The sequence below is a fragment of the Marmota marmota genome, unplaced genomic scaffold (genome assembly GCF_001458135.2).
Source record: "Marmota marmota marmota unplaced genomic scaffold, marMar, whole genome shotgun sequence".
Taxonomy (NCBI): domain Eukaryota; kingdom Metazoa; phylum Chordata; class Mammalia; order Rodentia; family Sciuridae; genus Marmota; species Marmota marmota.
This window is the reverse complement of record NW_025999913.1, coordinates 10,137,753-10,156,895: the sequence shown is the minus strand read 5'-3', so window position 1 is coordinate 10,156,895 and position 19,143 is coordinate 10,137,753. Positions and strand designations below refer to the sequence as shown.

Genomic DNA, 19,143 nt, shown 5'->3' with positions numbered 1-19,143 from the left:
TACCATGCCAAGTGGTTTCCCCAGTACTTCTGGTGGAGTATTTGAGGATGGAGTTGCTGCCATTGAACAGAAACCTCCAGCTTTTACAGGTACATGTATGTATTCATCTTTGTAAAGAGCCACACATCTATGACACTTCCATAACTACAACAACCACTTGTAGATTGCTTTTAACATTTTAGGGGTAAAGGACCTATTCAAAGATCTAGAGTCAAACCCCATGAAACCCAGGTTCAAGGGCCCTGACTTCACATATCACCCTCCCCCTTTCTTTCCATCCCTACTCCCATGGTCATGCAGGTGGGTAAGGGACTGCATCCTAACTGGTAGCCATGCAGCTCAGGATGGGTCTGGAGACTCTTTGCCCACCTGCCAGGTGGGCCCTCCCTCCTGGGGAAGAATGCACCTGTCAATCTTTCACCTCCATAACTTCATCTTGGATTCTGGTTCTCCACCTAGTTCATGGACATCCTAGCACCCATTCCCAGGCTTCTGGGTAGTTTTAAATTTTAAAAAAAAGAAAAGCACTCCCTATTCACATGCAGACCTTTAATAACACGAAAGAGACGACACAGAGGTTCAAACACTAAATCACCTTGGCACTTTCCATATTAGTGTGAGTGACATACACATTACTAAAGGAACAATGTGTCTTTGGAAAGCAAGCAGGGATGGGGCCGAGTTTGTTCAGAGAAAGTCAACAGCTGCCCAAACACTGTTGGGACATTCTGTGAACTTCTTCTGGCCAGGGCCAGCAACTCCCAACATCCACACCTTGACTGGTGGTGCACAAACAGGACGCTGAACTGGTCTCCTTACTTCCCCAAGAGGAGGAATCCATACAGAAGGATTTGGGAATGTCCTCTCTGTAGCCTTTTCTGTTTGGGATGATGGAAAACGTGAGAACTTAAAGGCTTCCTCTCGCCCTCAGAACCCCACAGACAGAGCAAGGACAATGACCCAGTGGAGGGTGGAATCTATGCAGAGCTTCATGCTTTTTTGAAGCATTTTGCACACATTGTTCTAGTCAGTCCATGCAGCAGCCTGAGGAAGAAGAATCCATCAGGAACTTGCCCAGGACCACATGGCTGGGTACTGGGATCACAGAGGCTGGAAAGCAGATGGCAGGTTGGTCCAGCATCTCCAGCAGGTCACTGAACATCTGTCCCAAGGTCACCTACTCTGACTTCTCTCTCTCCACATTCAGGTTACTGGTCAGTTAGCAATTCAGTTAACAAGATATTGATTTCAAAAGAAGAAAAACACAAATTCTTCTTTGACAACTATATATAGATATAAAAATAAATGTGGCACTCTTTATTGCTTCTTTATGGATGTCTTTCCAAGATGAAAAGACCCTGCTGGGGAACAATTCCTCCACCTTTATTTCTATGTGCACATAATCCTCCTTAGTAATAGCAGAGCCTTCACACTGGGAAATTATTTGCTAGATATTTCTCACTGCTTCGTAGCTTGGCCTGTGGATTTCTCCCAGATGTAAGACATGTGGGCTGCTGTAACAGAACACAGCGAATTCAAAGAGATGTTTCCCAGATGTGGAAGAGGACAGCTGTCCTCAGCAGTCTGTCACAGGGCCAGCTTTGGGCACTCAATTTTCCCGAGACCCTTTTCCACTGCATCTCACCATAGCTTTTATATGACTGAAAAAATATCCAGGAGGTTGACCAGATAGCTGCATAAAACACCAAGATGGTAGCCATGGAAAAGTAGAGATGGCCCCATGCTACATGATCATGGAATGGTTTTCGAGACTTTGCCAGCAGAAAGTGGGGTGGGATCCACTCTCAGATGTCTTCAGGCAGGTGAAGGACTTCACAGCAAGGATGCCATCTCCAGCGTGGGGCTCATTCTGCTCTGCTCCAGTCTGGCATCTGGCATGCCACTGAGTCCTCAACATGAGCAAAGACAGTAGAGATCCTGCTCACACCACTTCCGTCTTGTGAAGAATCACTGGTCCCACGTGCTTATTTGGGGAGGTGACTGGGAGAAATGCTCGTTCCATGCCAGGTTTAGAAAAATCTGGAAAAATACTCTGTAGTCGTGCAAACTTCTGAAAAAGAGTGAAACAAAAGAAACAAGTCAAGAAGCGAACAGCTGGGGAGATGCTGCCGTTGTCAACTCTATTTAAATGCCATTCCCTCAGCACTGGCTGGACAACCCACGCAGGAAGCCCTCTTCATGCTGCTCACCTCACTCCCTGCACAAGGCACTTGCGCAATTTCTCTGCTGCTTCCAAACGCCAGCCAGAGATTGGCTGACTAGGGATGGCAGCCCTTTCAAGCCTCTAATGTGAGAGATCTGTATGGAGAGTTGGTGTGGAGGGAAGGGGCCAACAAGAACCAAAGTCGCTCATTTTACAAATGGACCCATTGGTAATTCTAATTATCTTCTTATATGCAAATAACCCTGACAACCAAAATGGAAGCTCCTTGGGGGCAGGAACAATGTTTGACACCTTTGTAAACCCCAAAGAGTTCCTGGCATAGAACCTTGAGGACACTAGGTTCTCATGAGAGTCTTTTGTTGTTGTAGTAGTTGTTGTTGTTTTGCAAACATATTCTTCCTATTTAAAAATGTTGGGGGCTGAGGGTGAACTCAGTGGTTCAGGGCTTGCCCAGCATGCACAAGGCCCTGGGTTTGATTCCTGACACTGTAAAGCACAAAAACAAAACAAAACAAAAACCCTTTTCACTTTAAGAATTTTTGTTTATATTCATCAATAGAAATCACTGAGAAACTGATGCATCCAGAAAAATCCTGGTCCATTATGTAATGACTCAGTACCAAATCATGAGTATCATGAAAGTATAGTCCCTCATGTTTTGCTGTGATTATGAAAGACGAGTATTTCATCTTGTTGTAAGATATTTTTTTTGTTATTTTTAAGTTTTTGATTCCCATACAATAATTGTATCTATCTGTGGGGTGCAATGGGGTATTTGTTGATTGACTAATATCTAAAAATAGAAATCAGAGATGAGTGCAGAGCCAGAGAGTGCATACAAGGTACAGTGGGTGACAAGAACCAGCTCTGGGGTAGCTCCTGCGTAATTCTGTCCTGCCCCTAGCTAGACTGCCCTTCCTGGTGGGATGGATCACTTTCCAGTGGGTCAGGGCCACAGCTGGCCCTGCTCCCCGACAACCATGGTCAGCCCAGGTGAGTAGCCGTGCAGAAAGAGGCTGGGGGTGGGGTAAGCTGGAGTCTGTGACCAGCAGCTCAAGGTCACGGCCAGGATGCCCAAGCACTGCCACACCAGGGGACTTCCTGTGTGCCCCCATGTTCTCAGGTTAATTCTCCAGGAGGGAGTGAAAATACCAAATATATAGAGGAAGAGTCCCCAAGAGAAAACCAACCAGGGCCAGCGAGGGATGTGGTCGCAAGGCAATTTCACCACCCTGACTAGGAGGCGCCAGGGGGTCAGCAGGTTCTGCTGGTGTTTCTCAAACTTCCTCCACGTGCTTTCCAGAGTTCCCTGGGTGTGGCCACATGACCCAAACAAGGTGGACGACCAGGGGCCTCTGAAGTCCGGGGTTCAGAGAAGGATCTGGCTCCCCATTATGGAGTGAGTCACACTATCTACAAAACATCCCGGGGTTGGTGGCCCCGGGGAATGTCTTCATGGTCAGCGATGATGACACAGATACTCACGCAAGTGAAGATGATGAGTGTCAAATAGAAAATGACCAGAGAGAGGAGGAGGACGATCTCAGCTCTGTATTTATGAAAGGTTGCTTCCTTAGGCTCCTTAGGGCATCCTTAAAAATAAATCAGAAAATAAGAAGGGGTAAGTGGAGCCTTTCCAACAGGGCTTTTCTACCACGATAAAAAGCTGAGGATGCTTCCTTCTCCCTTCCTCGCCCAACTCTCCCAGTCCTACCCTTGCTGTCAGGAAAAACCATAGTGATGGTTGTGGCAATGCGGCGCTCACAGCCACCCTGAGCCACCTGCGGGTGACAGGCTGTGCAGACAGGGTCTCCCGTCTTCAGGGCCCATCTGAGTATGCCGGTACTACAGATAAAGCAGCCGGGACTCAGGACTGAAGCAAGTCCACTCCGGGTTTATCCTGCCTGCAATTCAGAGGTGGGGCCAGGCCTGGCTCTTGTCTTCACATCAGAGAAACCACCCTAAGTGTGTGACTCCATCAGCAACCTTAGCTGCTTCAGGTCAGGTAGATTGCTAAGCGTCCCCACCGCAGGGGGACTGGGAACTCTGCAATGAGGTGGGCGAGCTGCCCTGCTATTACCCAGGTGAACACATTTTGGTAGAACTGAGCTCTCCCACCAAGCCGGGCAGAAAAGGTGGAGAGAAGGGCTCCCTCGAGATGGTAAGGCCAAGGCTGCAGCTTGAAGGAGGCCAAGGACAGAGGCTGCAGGCCCCTGCCCTAGAGCAGCCAGGAGGCGCAGGCTCCTCCCCCCAGGTGCAGGCTCCTCCCCCCAGGCACAATAGCCAATGTGCCAAGCAGGAAAACAAGTCTGGCACAGGCTGCGGGGTGGCTGCTGAGACAAGCTACTTAGAACCCGAGCAGGAGCGGGCACTTTGTGGTGCCCAACACAGATCAGGCTACCCCAGGCAGTGCCATAAGCATTTTAAAGCGATGTCTCATTTAACCTTAGCAACAAGCCTATGTCCTAGACATCACTGCCCCCATTTTAGAGATGAGAGAACTAAGGCTTCGTGTAGAGCAATGGAGTGCCTAAGGCCATAGGCTAATGAGCTTCAGAGGTAACAGCTGAACCAGATCTAAATGATTCCAGTCTGACCCCTTAACTCCTAGGCAGCACATCCTCGGGAAGGAGCAGTGGAGGAAATGTGCTGCGCTCTGTTCAGCCCCTCTCCACTCCTACCCGTCTCTGCTCTCCCCTGCAAGATTGCTTTCCCTGTGAATAATATTAATTGAGATCCTACTGTATGCGGGCCAAAGCAAGCTCTCTTAGGGGAGACAGGCAGTAAACCAAACCATACACAGCATGTAGGGTGTAAAAACCAACCAGAATACAGGCTGGAGACGGAGAAGTGTGTAAGAGATGTGCGTGTGTGCGTGCACGTGGGTATGACAGCAAGAAAGTGCAACCACTGCCCCTTTAGACAGCACTGTGTTCTTGCGAGCGTAGGAGTACCGTCTGGACTCTGATGGCTTTCAGATAACTGACATAAGATACTGAACACAATCAGGGACTCTAGGACACATTTATCATTTCCGGCCTTAACCCCCTAACAAGTGCTGGGCAGAAGTCACTGTGTCGATTAAGGCACATTCCTGCGTAGAATTCAGCCGCCAGCCCCAGATGGGATCAGAGCCGCAGAGCTAGACTCTGAAAGAGAGGATCGACTTCCGGACCCACAGAAAGGGCATGCATGTGTTTTGCAAGAGGCAAACAAGTCCAACAGGTCACCTCACCTGTCACTTTCAAAATCACGGTGGCGCTGACGTTTCTCTGCCCTCCCAGCTCCTGCAGAGTGCACCTGTATGTCCCCGAGTTGCATGTGGCAGTGTTTTTGATCTTCAGGGAATAGGGACTGTCCACGGGAGCCTCGGAAGAGTCGTTCTGTCCCCTCTGACCATGGTGCGGGTCCTCCTGGAGCGTGTCTGGTGTCTCCTCACTGCCCTGAGGGAGCTGTGGAGAAACCACGACAGCTCATCACACTCTGTCATCCAAACCTGCGAGCGCTGGAGCCCGCATTGAGGTTTTCCATCTTGTTTTCATAAAACTCATCCAAAACTCATGTTTCTAAAGCAAGAAAGATCTGTTGCTTTTTTCGTACGTGTGAATTCTGGGGGAGGAGGAAAGAGCTGATAAAAACTTGCGAGGGCTCTATTTTCCTTGGAATAAGATCAGCTCTGCATTTTATGATTTCAGCACCAGATCCCAACTTCCACCCTATGGAAGGGAGAGTGTCACTGAGGATGGTGGTGACAGGTCGGACATGACTCACTTTGGATTCAATTTTGCTGCTGTTGGTTCTACAAGAAATGTTCTCTCGTTTTCTGCAGAAACCAACTCGCCCCCAGATGGGTTCTTGGTTTTGGATCCCAGCCTTTTATTTGGAAAAGTCCCCAAGTCTCTTAAGAGCAAAATCAGACAACTGCAAACAGGGTGCAGGGAAACAAGGCCACCGGTCACCAGCCGCCTCCCGGGGCCGTTCTTCTCCACCCAGGGGGAGAGGACGACAGGTGGACAGAGGGCCACAGGGATGGCACGGTCAGTTCCTCAGGTGGTCACCGTAAGCCACGTGTGGAAGGGCCGTCACAGCACCACAGACCAGAAAAGGAATCTGGCTGTTTTTTCTCTTCCTAAATTATCCTTGTGACTCGACTGGTCGGTGTTGCCAGCATGTCCTACTTCAAAGATGTGACACACGGCCCATTCGCCGTCCTACCCAGACATCATTTCATTTGCCAGTTGCTACATCCCTGAAATTTTAACGCTTCTAGGATGGATTTGCACCAACAGTGAGGCAAATCGTTGTTTTGAGTCTCGGGGACATGCTTCCAGGGGAGCATCCCCGAGCAGCCCCCGCGTGCCCTTCGCTGCTTGGCTGGGGACCTGCGGGGGCCCTGGATTAAATGGCGTCCCTTACCTGTCCCTAGCATTGCAACAGCACCCAGGAGCTGCCTTAGGGAAAGAGACAAATGAGCAGGCCTCACTACCACTGTCCTGGCCAGCACCTGGGGGCGGTCAACCTCCTGTTTCGGGAGCATTCTTTCTGCAGTGCTGCTGTTCTAGAAGGGACTCAGGGCAGGGAAACAGATGACCAAGGTGTTAGGGGAGCAGCCTGTGAAGGAAACTTGATACCCGCGCCTGCGTGCGCACATACATACGCACACCCTGTTCCTGCTTGGCTTATTAAGTTAGGGACTGCACGGCAGGCCACCCACGGCTCAGGTACCAACCTTTGGTGCAGGCTGCCATTGGGTAGAGTGGACTACAGAGACATCTGGTGGCAGATTTATCACTCACTCCCCGCACCAGGCTGAGACAAATGGCCCTGCCCAGGGTGAGTCTGTGGACATAAATCCCATTTCTTGATGGTCTTTCTTGTGCTTAAAGGCTCCTTCCTAAATAATCAAGAAAAAGACTCAGGCCTTTGGACGTTCAAAAATAAGGCCGTAAAAGGAAAGGTGGCCAGGGAAGCTGGAAGGGAATGATCCAGATGATTCTAGAACATGGTGGAATTAGCAAAAGGTTTCCAAGTCCAACTGAACCACAGAGTCAGGGGCCTGGCTAGTCAACAACCCTCCTCTCCCCTCTGCTGCCCAGCAAAGCCGCTTCCTCCTATCAGGGTGGCCATGAAAAACCATCTGTGCCCAGCTGCCCTCAAGGCCAATCTGAACTCATTAAGCCACCCCAGACTGCACCCTCTCAGGGACACAGCATCCTGCTTCTCTTTGCTGAATCAACCTCCAAACACAAATGTGGCTGCAATGACCATTTGGAGATGAACTACCTCTGGTCTTCTCCTGGGGACTTCCTCTTCCATCCAGGGACCCCTCCCTCAACTCAGAAAGCACCCCCTCCCCCAGCCCCCAAGTCAAGATCAAAACCCACAAAGCTCCCTGCAGCTGGTGGAAGCATGAACAGTGGTCCCTATTTACATAAAGAGGCCCCACAATTGAGCCAGGTGTGGGAACCCCCTGCAGTAGCCTCCTACCAATTGCAGAGGAGAATTCACTCTAAAAATGGGCAGCAGCAACAACAAAATGTTGTCGATAGTAAGATTTGATGGTAAGATTTCCAGATGCCTCTGGCAAAGCCTATAGTTATGTTCAAACCGCAACACAAAGGCAGGGTGAGACCACAGGAGGACAAAAAGAACACTCCTCGGCATGTCCATAGCCAGCACTCTTGCTCTTTGGAGCCATAATTAAAATAAGGGTTACCTGAACCCAAGCACCATGAGAGGCTGAAAGTTGGTCTGATAACTGAGATGGCTACTATGTGACTAACAGGCAGGTAGTGTATATAGCATGGATACGCTGAACAAAGGGATGATTCATGTCCTGGATGGGACAAAGTACAAAAGTGTGAGATGTAGCTTTTATGTTATTGTTCCACGCTCAAAGCAAACAGGGCAGCAGGGTTATCGTGGAAGTTCTTACACAAAAGTTGAAATGATTCTCTACAGACATGTGTCCAAGCACACGTGGCTCTTCCTTGTCTGAAGAGTTAGCTGGGGCAGAAGCAGACTGAGGACTGAAGGAGAAATTCCAGTGGGAGGAGAGCAGAGGAACAGCACATGGATCCTCAACTTTGCTTTGTTTTATGAGTTCTTATAAACACTGGAGCTGGCTCCAAAGCAGCCACTGGCAAGAAACACTCTTTAAACATTCCAAATCTCAAAGTGTTTCATTGCTTCTCTGCTAAAGCATTTAGGAAATAGTAATTCATAACAAAAGGAACCCTCAGATTCATTCACAGCCAAGCATAATTGATGGCAACTATTTAATGCACATTTCACAATGCTAATATTGTAGCAAGCGTGCTCAAGCACAACACAATTTGGACAAATTAATTCCTCAAAACATTCATTCCAACGATGTTTTAAGAAATCCACACTCTGTGCATTAATTTTTATGCTGACAATGTTTTTGTACTGAATTAAATAAGAGCAAAATATGGGCTATCTCTTTTACAGAAAGCCTCAGGACTTTGATTTGTCTCAAGGTCCCCACTTTGACTGAATAACCTAAATACCATATCTTTTTATGCAAGAGAGATTTGAACTTAAGGAAACCACAAGCCCTAAATTAAAATAAACTCTCTTTAATTTGTTGAATACTATGTCAAGCAAATACACATACTGATTTTAAGGGCATGTGAATTAAGTCTTTTGTGTGTGTGGATGGATAAATTTGAATTGGAACAAAAACTAAAATACATGCATATGGCTGAACTTGAACCAGCATTTCAGCCAAAAACTATTGTAACAAATGCCCTGTTACAAAAGTTTACATAATTTTATCCAAATACATGCTCACGTCCTAGAGATTACCATATTTCAATGGACAAGAGGGCAAGAGTTCCATTCCAATAGCAATGAAAGGGTTTGATCCTAAACCAAAATCCAACTTTATCATTCATTAGCTCTTAACAATGTGATAGAGGGGCTGCAATTGTGGCTCAGTGGTGGAACACCTTGCCTAGCACGTGGGAGGCACTAGGTTCGATCTTCAGCACCACATTACAAAGATAAATAAAATAAAGGTATTGTGTCCATCTATTAAAAAAAATTAAAATGTGATAGAAGCCTAAGAGAAAAGGAAGAAATCTTTTTTTGAGGGGGAAAATATGTGTGTACATACGTACACACAAATAAATATTTCATCTACTTGATCAAACATATTTAAACGTAGAGACTAAGCATTTAAAGGTGACATTAAATTAATCTGCTGTATTCCAACCACATTGGAGCAGCTTTTTTTTAATTGCATTTTGTGTGCACTAACATTCATGTACCTTGGTTTCTAACTCAATTAAAGTGCCAATATAATCCCCATTCATCACAGAAACAGCTTTTTATAACGTGCAAAAGAGTTTGGCTCGGAGGTTGATGTCATAATGAGGGGAGAATGTATGAGCATTAACATCGTTTTCTTCTAAGTGTAGTTTTATTAGAAAAATGATTTTCCACTTTGAAATTTACTGGGTCTAACAGACAAGAGCTGGATTTATGGCTGTTAACGAGAGTTACGAGCACAGCAGAGACGGCATAATTAAAAGCACAGTCCTTGGAGTTGGGACAGAACTGGAAGCAAACCCCACGCCTGCCACAGCTCCTTCTGCTCTGGGCCAAGGGTCCACACAACTCCCAGGCTGGTTTGCTCCGCTGGGACCAGGGGAGACTGCAGCTCACAGCAGGGATGAACATATTGATGAGGATGCATCCAACCCTAAGAATGGTACCAATCACACGGCAAGCCCTAAAAATGCTACTGCTCTCTTAGCCAAGGTGTCATTCAGAAGACTCAATAGGTCCTTGCACACAGGATGGATTCAAAAAGTAGTTTCTGCATAAATGAGCGAATTTCAGAAATCATGAGACAGTTACAAGAGCGCTGGCTTTGGAATCCAAAGGCCTGAAGTCAAGTCCCAGCTTCCCCACCGGTGAGCAGGATCATGCTCAGTAAATCCCTTCACCTCTGAGTTTCATTTCCTTATCTGAACGGGCGTCATTAGAAGAATCACAGGAGAAAACACGCAAAAGCACTACTTAGCTGGTAGCATCGGTAAGAGACGTGTCATCACTGAGTTCCCTATGCCACCCACACAGCTGTCATTCCTTACAGACATTTCCTGTCTCCTCTTGGCTGTCCTAGAAGTCCCAATCTTTGTCTAAGGGGAAATTTTTTGTCCACTCATCACGTCTTTCCAAAATACTCAACACATTCTGAATTTTCTAATACACCATCCTAAAAATGCAGCAGAAACCTTTGAAGTGGGACTTGAAGGCGACCCTGCACCACGCATTGTTCAGGACAATCATCCTCCTTCCCTCAGCACCCTATGGGTCAGAGGCATCACGACCAGCTCCGGTCCATGTCCTGTACAGAGCTCCACACATGGTTTTAGAGGAGACAAACTTAACTCGGGTCTGACATCACAGATACTGGTTCTGATGGGCACACGCCCCAATCAAAGCCACCGGAGAATAATCAGACATTTGTTGACACGGCAGAACAGAGGCACGGTCCTTGCCTTGACCCAAGTCTGCAGTTACCAGCTACTGTTGCATAGCCACGTGGAGGTTGGCAGGGAAACCAATGGGGAGGGAGAAGGGTTGAGAGATGGGAAGCCACCAAGCTCTTGGGAGGTTTATTTGCTGGGGCTTCTGTAACAAAGCAGCACAAAACCAGGTGGCTTAAAATAACAGAAAGGTCTTCTCTCACAGGTCAGGAAGGCAGAAGTCCAAACCCAAGGTGTCAAATTTATTTCCAAATAAAGTCACAATTACAAGTACCCAGGTGGTATCTCGTGACTGAAAGAGTCCTCATTGATGGGGGTACCCTGTGTCACCACATGAGTGTGACACACAGGAAGCTGTCTCCTTGTGGCTCCAGCTTCCAGAAAAGGTTACAAAGCCAATCCTGCTTTGTCCCTTGGGCCACCTGCTCCTTAAGGAATGAGACCTCAGGCCCCGGTTGGACTCAGAACTTTTGTTCTCCAGAACTGACCCAGAAGGGCTGGCCCTGGGTGATTTTGAACTGTTTATTGCAACTAACATCCTTCTTGCCACAAATGGTTTTCCCCATCAGGACCCATGGTCCTAGACAGCCACCAGCTCTTAAAATGGAGCCCCTCTTAGGAGACCTGGGACAGCAAAGTAGTTGGTGCTCCAAGAAAAAGTTAAGTGACAGTAACAAGCCTGGGGGTCCCAGGCGTGTGCTGGTTCCACAAGGCACACACGGGACCTTTACCCAGGGGCAAACCCAACAGCGTCAAGGAAACTTAGGGAAGTGTCTTGATTTAGCTCTGGACTGAGCTCAGAGCTGTTTATAGAAAATACAGGATTATTGCAGAAGTGTCCAGGAAGGGGCCATGGAACGGTTTCAGGTGGAGGAACCCATCTTTGAGGTAATGGATCTGTTTTTACTCCTGCCCTACATAAAACCTTCCCCTACGTCACTGTCACCTCCTGCAAACTTCCCCCTTTTTGTGTGGTGACAGAACCAAGAACGAAACTGGGACAGTCCAGTCCTCATGTGATTTAGGTTCCTCCTTATATTCACGGAAAACAAGCGGGGTTTGGTTTTCCTATTTCACACTTGGCTCCCCGGCTTCTTTCCTACCCTCTTTTAAGCGGAAAGATTTTAGCTATTTGACTCAGATCTACCACCACCCAAAGGGCCACCATTCTCAAAGGACCTGGTGAGACTCCCTCCACCGGCTTTGAGGCAGCCTCTGTAGATCCGCACAGATAGGACCAGTGACAAAGAAAAGCCCCAAGACAGAAGGACGTTCCAAGGTGTATCTGAGTCTGAATTTGAATTAACCTAAAGGGAACATCACGGCATTGACCGAACAGAACTGCCCCTGAGACTCCTCTGGGTGAACTCCTGCCCACTGCCCTGAGAAATACGCGTTTCTCCAAATAGAGTTTGCCTCGTATCATTCTCTTCACTTAAAATCCTTCAATGGCTTCTTACTGCTGAGAGGAGAAAGTTCAAGGCACTATATAGTTGGTCATTCAAGGTCCCTCACAATCTGTCCCCAGCCTACTTTCTAACCTGATCTCTCAGCCATCAGCTGTGTCATTCTCCCTTCTAGATCACCAGGGACCCCACTGGGCTCCAAAAGACCGCATGCATTCCCATGTCCATGCCTTTGTTCAAGATGCTCCTCTGGCACAATTCTGCCAGTCTTGGGGTGGCCAATGCCAGCCCCAGGACTTGGCACACATGGGGGACCTACAAAGATTTGCTAAATAATAAAAGTATACATATAAGAGAAACAAATTTATGTCTTTCATGGTCTGACCTAAGACAGAACCCTTTCGAGTGATTCCATCAGGCCGAGAGCCCAGGCACCCATGGGGATGGCCTGATTTTCTGTGATTCTAGTGCATACATTGTTTACACACTTCAGTTTTCCTTCAGTTTCGACCTCTATTTGATGTCGAAACATAGTCTTAAGTCCAGTTTTGACAGATGGCATTCTAAAATGAAGAAGTGCACTGAGTGGCATGTGTTGGCTCCTCTGCGGGTCCATCAGAGTCAGTGGCTGATGACATCGGCCCCAACCGTTCCTCAACTCCAGCCCCTCCTACAGCAATCCCTGTCCTCAGCGCCCGCGCCCTTTAGGTCATTATCACACCAGATGGTCGAGACAGAAAATCTAAGTCCACTCAACAGGAGTTCATCGACATACAGGGAAGATAGCTTCCTAACGAGTCAAGGACAAGAGAGATCTGCATGGTGACTGTCCCTGAAGTAGCATCGCGCAAGCCATTAACCTGCTGCCCAACAGTTCCCTTAACATGAATGTCAGAAATAGAACACTCCCCGGGTGGGTGCATGGTCTTCCGCAGCGGGATTCTTCCAGATCTGCTGAAGTTCGAGCCTGACCTATTCTCTGAAATCACAATCTTGCTTCCTCTTTCCCCCTTCCTTTGGAAATCATCTAAATAAGACACTCGTCTTGTGACACATGACTGTCCTCACCCCCACAGCATCTCCCAGAGACGACACTGGATATCCTCTTTCGCTTTGTATCATTACAGGTCCTCAGGGCTCCTCCGCATGACACGAGATGGCACTGCACCTCCCCCTAAGTGCACGTTCATTATTATTAGCAGAGGACTTCGACCGTGCCCAAAGCCTCCGTCCAGCACCGTTCTCTCTCTCCAAGGAGTACAGCTTCGTTAGCGAAGCCAGGGCCGTGCCCCCCAGCATGGAGCATGGGCGCAACCTTCCCATGCAGGGTCTTCCTCCCGCAGACACGGTGCTGTGCTATGCCCTCTTATTCCAGAATTCAAACAAAGAGCGATGGATCAAAGTCTATTTGCATATGTTCTCAAAATACCTCCCCATAGAACCATAATCTAGTAGAACTTTAAAGGCTAAATTGAACTACGATCCCTGTGGATATAATTTATTAATTTTTCTAATTCTTCTCAATCACCCATACTGCTTTCTAAGATACATGAAAGGAAGGGATGATCCCCTTTGGGGATCTCAGAGAGGAGGCCTGCAGCCCATAGGAAGGAAAACCGAGCTAATGGGAGCTGGACTAACATTGTCCACCTTGGGCTTTGCCTCTGACCTCCTGTGTGTGTCTGTACTGATGCCCTCTGACCTCTCTCATTGCATCTCGGAAACAGAGAATAAAAGAATAAAACAGGCGCTGTTCTTTCCCAACTCATCCTAATGTTACAAACACTAATTGGATACCGTCTGCTTGGAGTTTTGGGTAAAAGGCAAATGATTAAAAAAAAAAACCCAAAAAACAAAAAGCAGATGGTTTACATGGGTCCTTTGTTAACCACAAGTCATCAGTGCCAACTGGACAGTGACAGGATGCTCTCTGGTGCCTGAGGACAGAGGAGTGAATGGAATTTTAAATTATGAGTCACTACAGCCATCACTGTGATCTGCAGAAGGCCTGCAAGAATGTGACGGAATCTGGCAGACAGTGGGGGTGGGGGGAGGCTGCTGCACCTGCCCCACCCACAGCCCACTCCCAGGTCAGAAGCCAGGACAGCGAGGTGGAAGGAAGCCACAGGAGCTTAGCTGGGCCTGGCTCCAGGGCTACCCTCCCCACTTTACAGGTACCCCTCCCCTTCACTGAAACACTTTACCAGAAAGCTGTAGAAAAGCAACAAGATGCCTAATCTTGTGTAAAATGAAGTCTTTCAGTATTTCACCATCAGCCTGGTTTCCAGAATGCTCTATCCATTTCTATTGTACAAGTGCAATCAATGCAAAAGGGTTGAAAAATAACAAATAGCCACACAATATGCTCAGGCCTGCAGAAAAAGCACTTGAGGAATAACACATCACTTCCAAGGCTCCTGATTAGTTCACTGGCACAACACGGCTCTTCCAGCCACAGTTTAGGGCTCAAAAATAACCATGATGTGCTTCTTCAGTGAACCTATTCCATGGGCCAAGGGGAGGGAAAACCCAGAATGCCTAGAGACTGCTGCTTTTTTTTTTTTTTGGACAGAGTTTTGAGAGACCTTCAGGCTAAATCTTGCAAGAACTGTGTGTCCAATACATATAGAGTTACATCATCAGCTGACATCCAAGAAGTCAAAGGTTAATTGCTATGGTTTACTGAACCATTCCAAACGACCCTGAGCAAGAAGATTTAACTTGACAACTGTTTGAACTCCACAGTCTGAAATTTCATCTACTCGGCTCACGAGTACTTTTTAATTACTCCCCTGGGGATATTAATAATGTTTTCTTTTTTTAATTACTCTCTGGAAGGGATAGTGGTTTCATGTTTTCCTCCTTCTTTGAGATGACTAAGTCCATGCCTGGTTAGCCCCGGGGCATTTTTATTTTCTTTACCTTAAGTAATTAAGGTAGAAGACAGAGATATCAGGGCCGACTTCTGACAGCCCAGGATTTGGACTCAGAATGCTTTGTTCAAATCAACTCCACCACTGAGCAAGCAGTGTGACAGTGTGATCGTGAGCAAGTCATTTCTGTCCCCTGGGCTCAGTTGCCTCACCTGTACTGTGCACCTGTAGGAGCAGTAATAGTACTGACCTCCTAAGTCTGTATTGGAAGGATAGGAATGGACAACATGTTACTATTTACCTCAGAGCCTGGCATATGGCCAGCACTCAAATAATAGTTTCTATAGTATTTTTTTTCATTGCCATTTTTTTGACTATACAGACAATTTTGGAATTGTGTTCTCTGATCTCACAGTGCACAGTACAGTGCCCCAGACGGCAGCACCATCTCTGCTAGTTCACTGAGCACCTTTGCACTTAACAGGGCAAATGCTGGGTACGGCACAGAATGCACGAAAGCTATGGTGTAGTGTTGTCCCCAGGGAACTGACAATCTAGATAGGAGAGAACATGGCGTGTATACACACACACACACACACATGCACAAACACACAATTCCTGTGCTGCCTTGCATCATTTAATGGCCAGTCTCATGTGTAGGTTCTCATAGTACCTTTTACGGTGGGCCAAGGAAGGCCCTGCATTTTGTGGAAAACAACAAACACACAGAGATTTCCTCCCAAGGTAGGACAGCAAATCAGAGAGAGCCAGAGAGCTTGCTGGGATATCACATTCATTTGGCTTAAAATGGAGGCACTATGGTGGCAGGCACCCCACTTCAGGAAGGGGAGCAAAGGACCAGCATGATGAAACGGCATCTGCTGGGCTTTCAAAAGCCACGGGAATGGCGTCTTAGAATCTGAGACTGTTCTAGTTGAAAGAAAACCTTTTAAAAGCCTCCCACAACTCAATTCTCTCACAGTGGGCAGCCACACGTTGTTACCATGAGGGCGCTGGCTGCCGCACCCTGGCATGCCCTCCTGGCTTGGCCGTCTCCCAGCTGCAGAAAGGCTGGGGAAGGAGGCTCAGGATATCCCAGAAAGGGGGTGACCACCAATGCCACACACAGCCCATGAAACAGCTAAGTCACTTCTGACTGTCTGAGTCCTTCTTGTCAAACCGTCCCTCCTCCTCCCGGTGTCTGTGGTCATCACAGTCACAAGACACACGAAATCAGGACTCTGGGGACATTGCTCCTGTCCAATGCCCAAACCCAGGCCCTTGTTGCTTCCTTCGTGTACCGGCCACAACCACAGGTGGCCCCAGAATCGAGGCCCAATGAGAGGTTCCCTGTCCTTCCAAAATATCTCACTGGGATGTGCCACCTGGGCCACGTTTAGGGGCAGACAGAGGGTTGAGGTCTTGGGGGAACCAAACCCAAGTCTGCCTTGGAGCCGGATGCGGCTGAGGCTGGAGGAGGACGGGAGGGCGTGTCAGAAGGACGGGGTCCTCCAGGTGCAGCCTCCGGAGACGCCCCGACTCCCCCCCAGGGGGTAGCCAGCCCACCCGCCTGCACCCCGGGCTGCGGCACGGGCGCTTACCTTGGCCCAGGAGACCGCGTAGGAGACCTGCGGGTCCCAGGGGGCGGTGCAGGGCAGGTCCACAGTCTCGGAACACGCCACCTTCACCTCCCGCGTCGCGGGCGCCAGGCTGCAGGCTGCAAGAGAAAGAGAGAGAGAGAGAGAGAGAGAGCCGTGAGCCAGCGACGAGAGCGGGTGTCGCGAGGAGGCAGGGGGCGACCGGCGCTCGGGCCCTACCGCAGCTCAGAAGCAGGAGCTGGAGGCCGCGCGACATGGCTGGAGCGCTGCGCCGCCGCCTCGGGTGCCGGCCAGTGGCGCGCTCGCGCCGCGCCGCCTCTTGTACCCCGCGCCCGGGGACTTCCCTGCGCGCTGGCCCCGGGGAATCCCCCGCGGGCGGCGGAAGCGGGCGGCGCGCCCTGCCTGGCCCCCGGTGGCCGGGGCGCCCCCGTCCGAGCCCCAGTCCCCGCCCCCCAGCGCCCAGAGCTAGCGTCGCCGATGCGGCTGGGCTGCGGCGACAACAATCCCCGCGGAACGCCCCGCGCTTGCGGCTTTGCAAACCGCGCTACACGCGTGACAGGCGTTGACCCTCAAAACGAAGCCGGCTTCAGGCCTTGAAGCTGGTTATGCCCATTTTACGGAGGCGAGACCAGATTCAGAGAGGGTCGGCAGCTGCCCGCCAGGCCCAGCCTGTCGGTGATGACGTCACCGACGAAGTCCAGCGCTCACTCTGGGCCAGATGCTGGGATCATGAGACTGGTTAGATTTCATAGGAATGGCATAATTCTGCAGAGCTTGTCTCCCTGGCTATCCTAGAAGTTTATCATCCGGCCTCTTTAAATTACTTCAGCAAGGGACAACCTCTTCCACTGCAATAATAATTATACACACAGCACACATCCAACACTTTCAGGAAAGACAACTGTAGAAGATGGTGAAGTCACCTATTAATCCATCCAGAAGTCACTTCCATTAGCGTTTTACTGTATCGACTTCCATGCACAGATACGTATTTTTAATTATTTACTCTTCATGCTGTTTGACACCCTACTTTATGTTAGTTTACATTTTGCAAGCAGTTCCACATTTTAAAAATTTCAGCATCATCTTATAGGTGGCTGTCTAATATTTTATTGTGCAGTTGTACCACCCATTAGAACCAATTAGTGTTAGTTAGGTTCTTTTTTAATTACTAATATTGCAAACAAAGCTGCTATTATTGTGATGTACTTCACTGTAAATAAATAAACTTTTGTTTTAAACAACTTGGGAAGCTGAGGCAGAAGGATCCCAAACTCAAGGCCAGCCTCATCAATCAAACCAAGCTCTAAGTGACTTAACAAGATCCTGTGTCAAAACATAAAAGGAAAAGGGCTGTGAATGGAGCTCAGTGATTAAGCGCCTGGGTTCAGTTGATTTCTTAGAATATATCCCTGGAAGCAATAAGGGGTGCTTTCCAATCTTGTTAACTTGGAGGTAACAAAATTACCTCCAAGAGGTGTCCTAGACCTCTGTTCCCACCTGCACTGTTTGAGGGTGCCTGTCTCCCTTACTCCCAAACCTTTGTCATCTTTGTTCATCCAGGAAGTTAAAAAGAATGGCGCTTTGCGAGGCTTTTCCATGCCCTTGGAAATGTCCGTGCTGATTGACAGTCACCAGTCGTGTGTCCGGGCCTTTTCCCCAGAACCCTCACCCACTTTTCCTAAATTTTGATCAGGATATTTTTAGGTATACAAAAATAAGTACAGAAGATGATGGGCTTGAACACATCAGTGTACAGTTTATCTCTGAGAAAGTAACATTACTGATGTTGGGCGGTCTTCCACCAGCCAGAACTCCTGTCTGCATTTGTGCTTCCTTCCCGCCTTTCTGTGCGTAAGCCATGGTGCAGACAGGCTGGGGGTGAGCAAGCTCCCTGGCTCAGCACTGCCTTGCTAGATGCCGCCATCTGGCCCCCCAAGTGCACGCACCCATTTATGCTCTCCTCAGTAGAGCTTAGCCTAGTGGCTTTTATTTCATTTTTGCCCATCTACTGAATGTGAACTAGTGGATCCTTTTTGTGTAATTTATACCATATTTGTGACATATGTCCTGAGGTCACTGATGTCCTTTTTGGAGGGTTACCCATTTCATATCCTTTGATCTTCTCCATTAGAGCTGTTTATCAATTCTGGGCCAAATCCTTTCTTGGTTATGTGCACGCCAAATTCCTTCTCTCATTTTAAGATTTGTATTTTCCACTTTGTTTATGAAATCTTTCATGTACAAAGGTTTTTAAATATATTTTAATGCAATCAAAGGTACCAGTCTTTTTATTTATGGTTTGTGCTTCTGGTGTTGTGTTTAACAAATCTTTTCCTAGCCTGAAATCATAAGAACATTTTCATTTATTTTCTTCCAAAACCTTTAAAGTCATGCTTTTTCATATGGAGGCTTCTAATCCATTTAAATATGATTTTATGTAGACATCTAATTTATTTTTTTCCATATGGATATCCTGTTGTTCCAATGCGGCTTCTAAAAGTCCTTCTTTCTTCACTGATTTGAAATAACATCTCTGCCACACACAGCTTTCCATGCACA

The 19,143-nt window shown here is 48.0% G+C and overlaps 1 protein-coding gene across 2 annotated transcripts; it reads right to left on the bottom strand.

Annotated features, from left to right (window-relative positions):
• Nucleotides 1–534: 534 nt before the first annotated feature.
• Cd83 (CD83 molecule) lies at nt 535–17,247 on the bottom strand. 2 transcript variants are annotated; one of them, XM_048799821.1, is made up of 5 exons: nt 16,801–17,247; nt 16,585–16,700; nt 5,421–5,637; nt 3,671–3,777; nt 535–2,068 (listed from the first exon to the last, which is right to left on the bottom strand). In XM_048799821.1, exons 1-5 carry the CDS (start codon nt 16,835–16,837, stop codon nt 1,943–1,945), a joined length of 603 nt encoding a protein of 200 aa, XP_048655778.1. In that variant the 5' UTR covers nt 16,838–17,247; the 3' UTR covers nt 535–1,942. The 2 variants fall into 2 exon arrangements, with proteins under 2 accessions (XP_048655778.1, XP_015349529.1); XM_015494043.2 differs by having other exon boundaries at nt 535–2,071; nt 16,801–17,240.
• Nucleotides 17,248–19,143: the final 1,896 nt, after the last annotated feature.

Bases quoted from the DNA above. Each gene is read 5' to 3' on its own strand.
- Cd83 (XM_015494043.2), bottom strand. From the start codon at position 16,837: ATGTCGCGCGGCCTCCAGCTCCTGCTTCTGAGCTGCG. The intron at 16,701-16,800 runs GTAGGGCCCGAG...TTTCTCTTGCAG, and splicing joins GCTCCTGCTTCTGAGCTGCG to CCTGCAGCCTGGCGCCCGCG. The intron at 5,638-16,584 runs GTAAGCGCCCGT...GTTTCTCCACAG, and splicing joins ACGCGGTCTCCTGGGCCAAG to CTCCCTCAGGGCAGTGAGGA.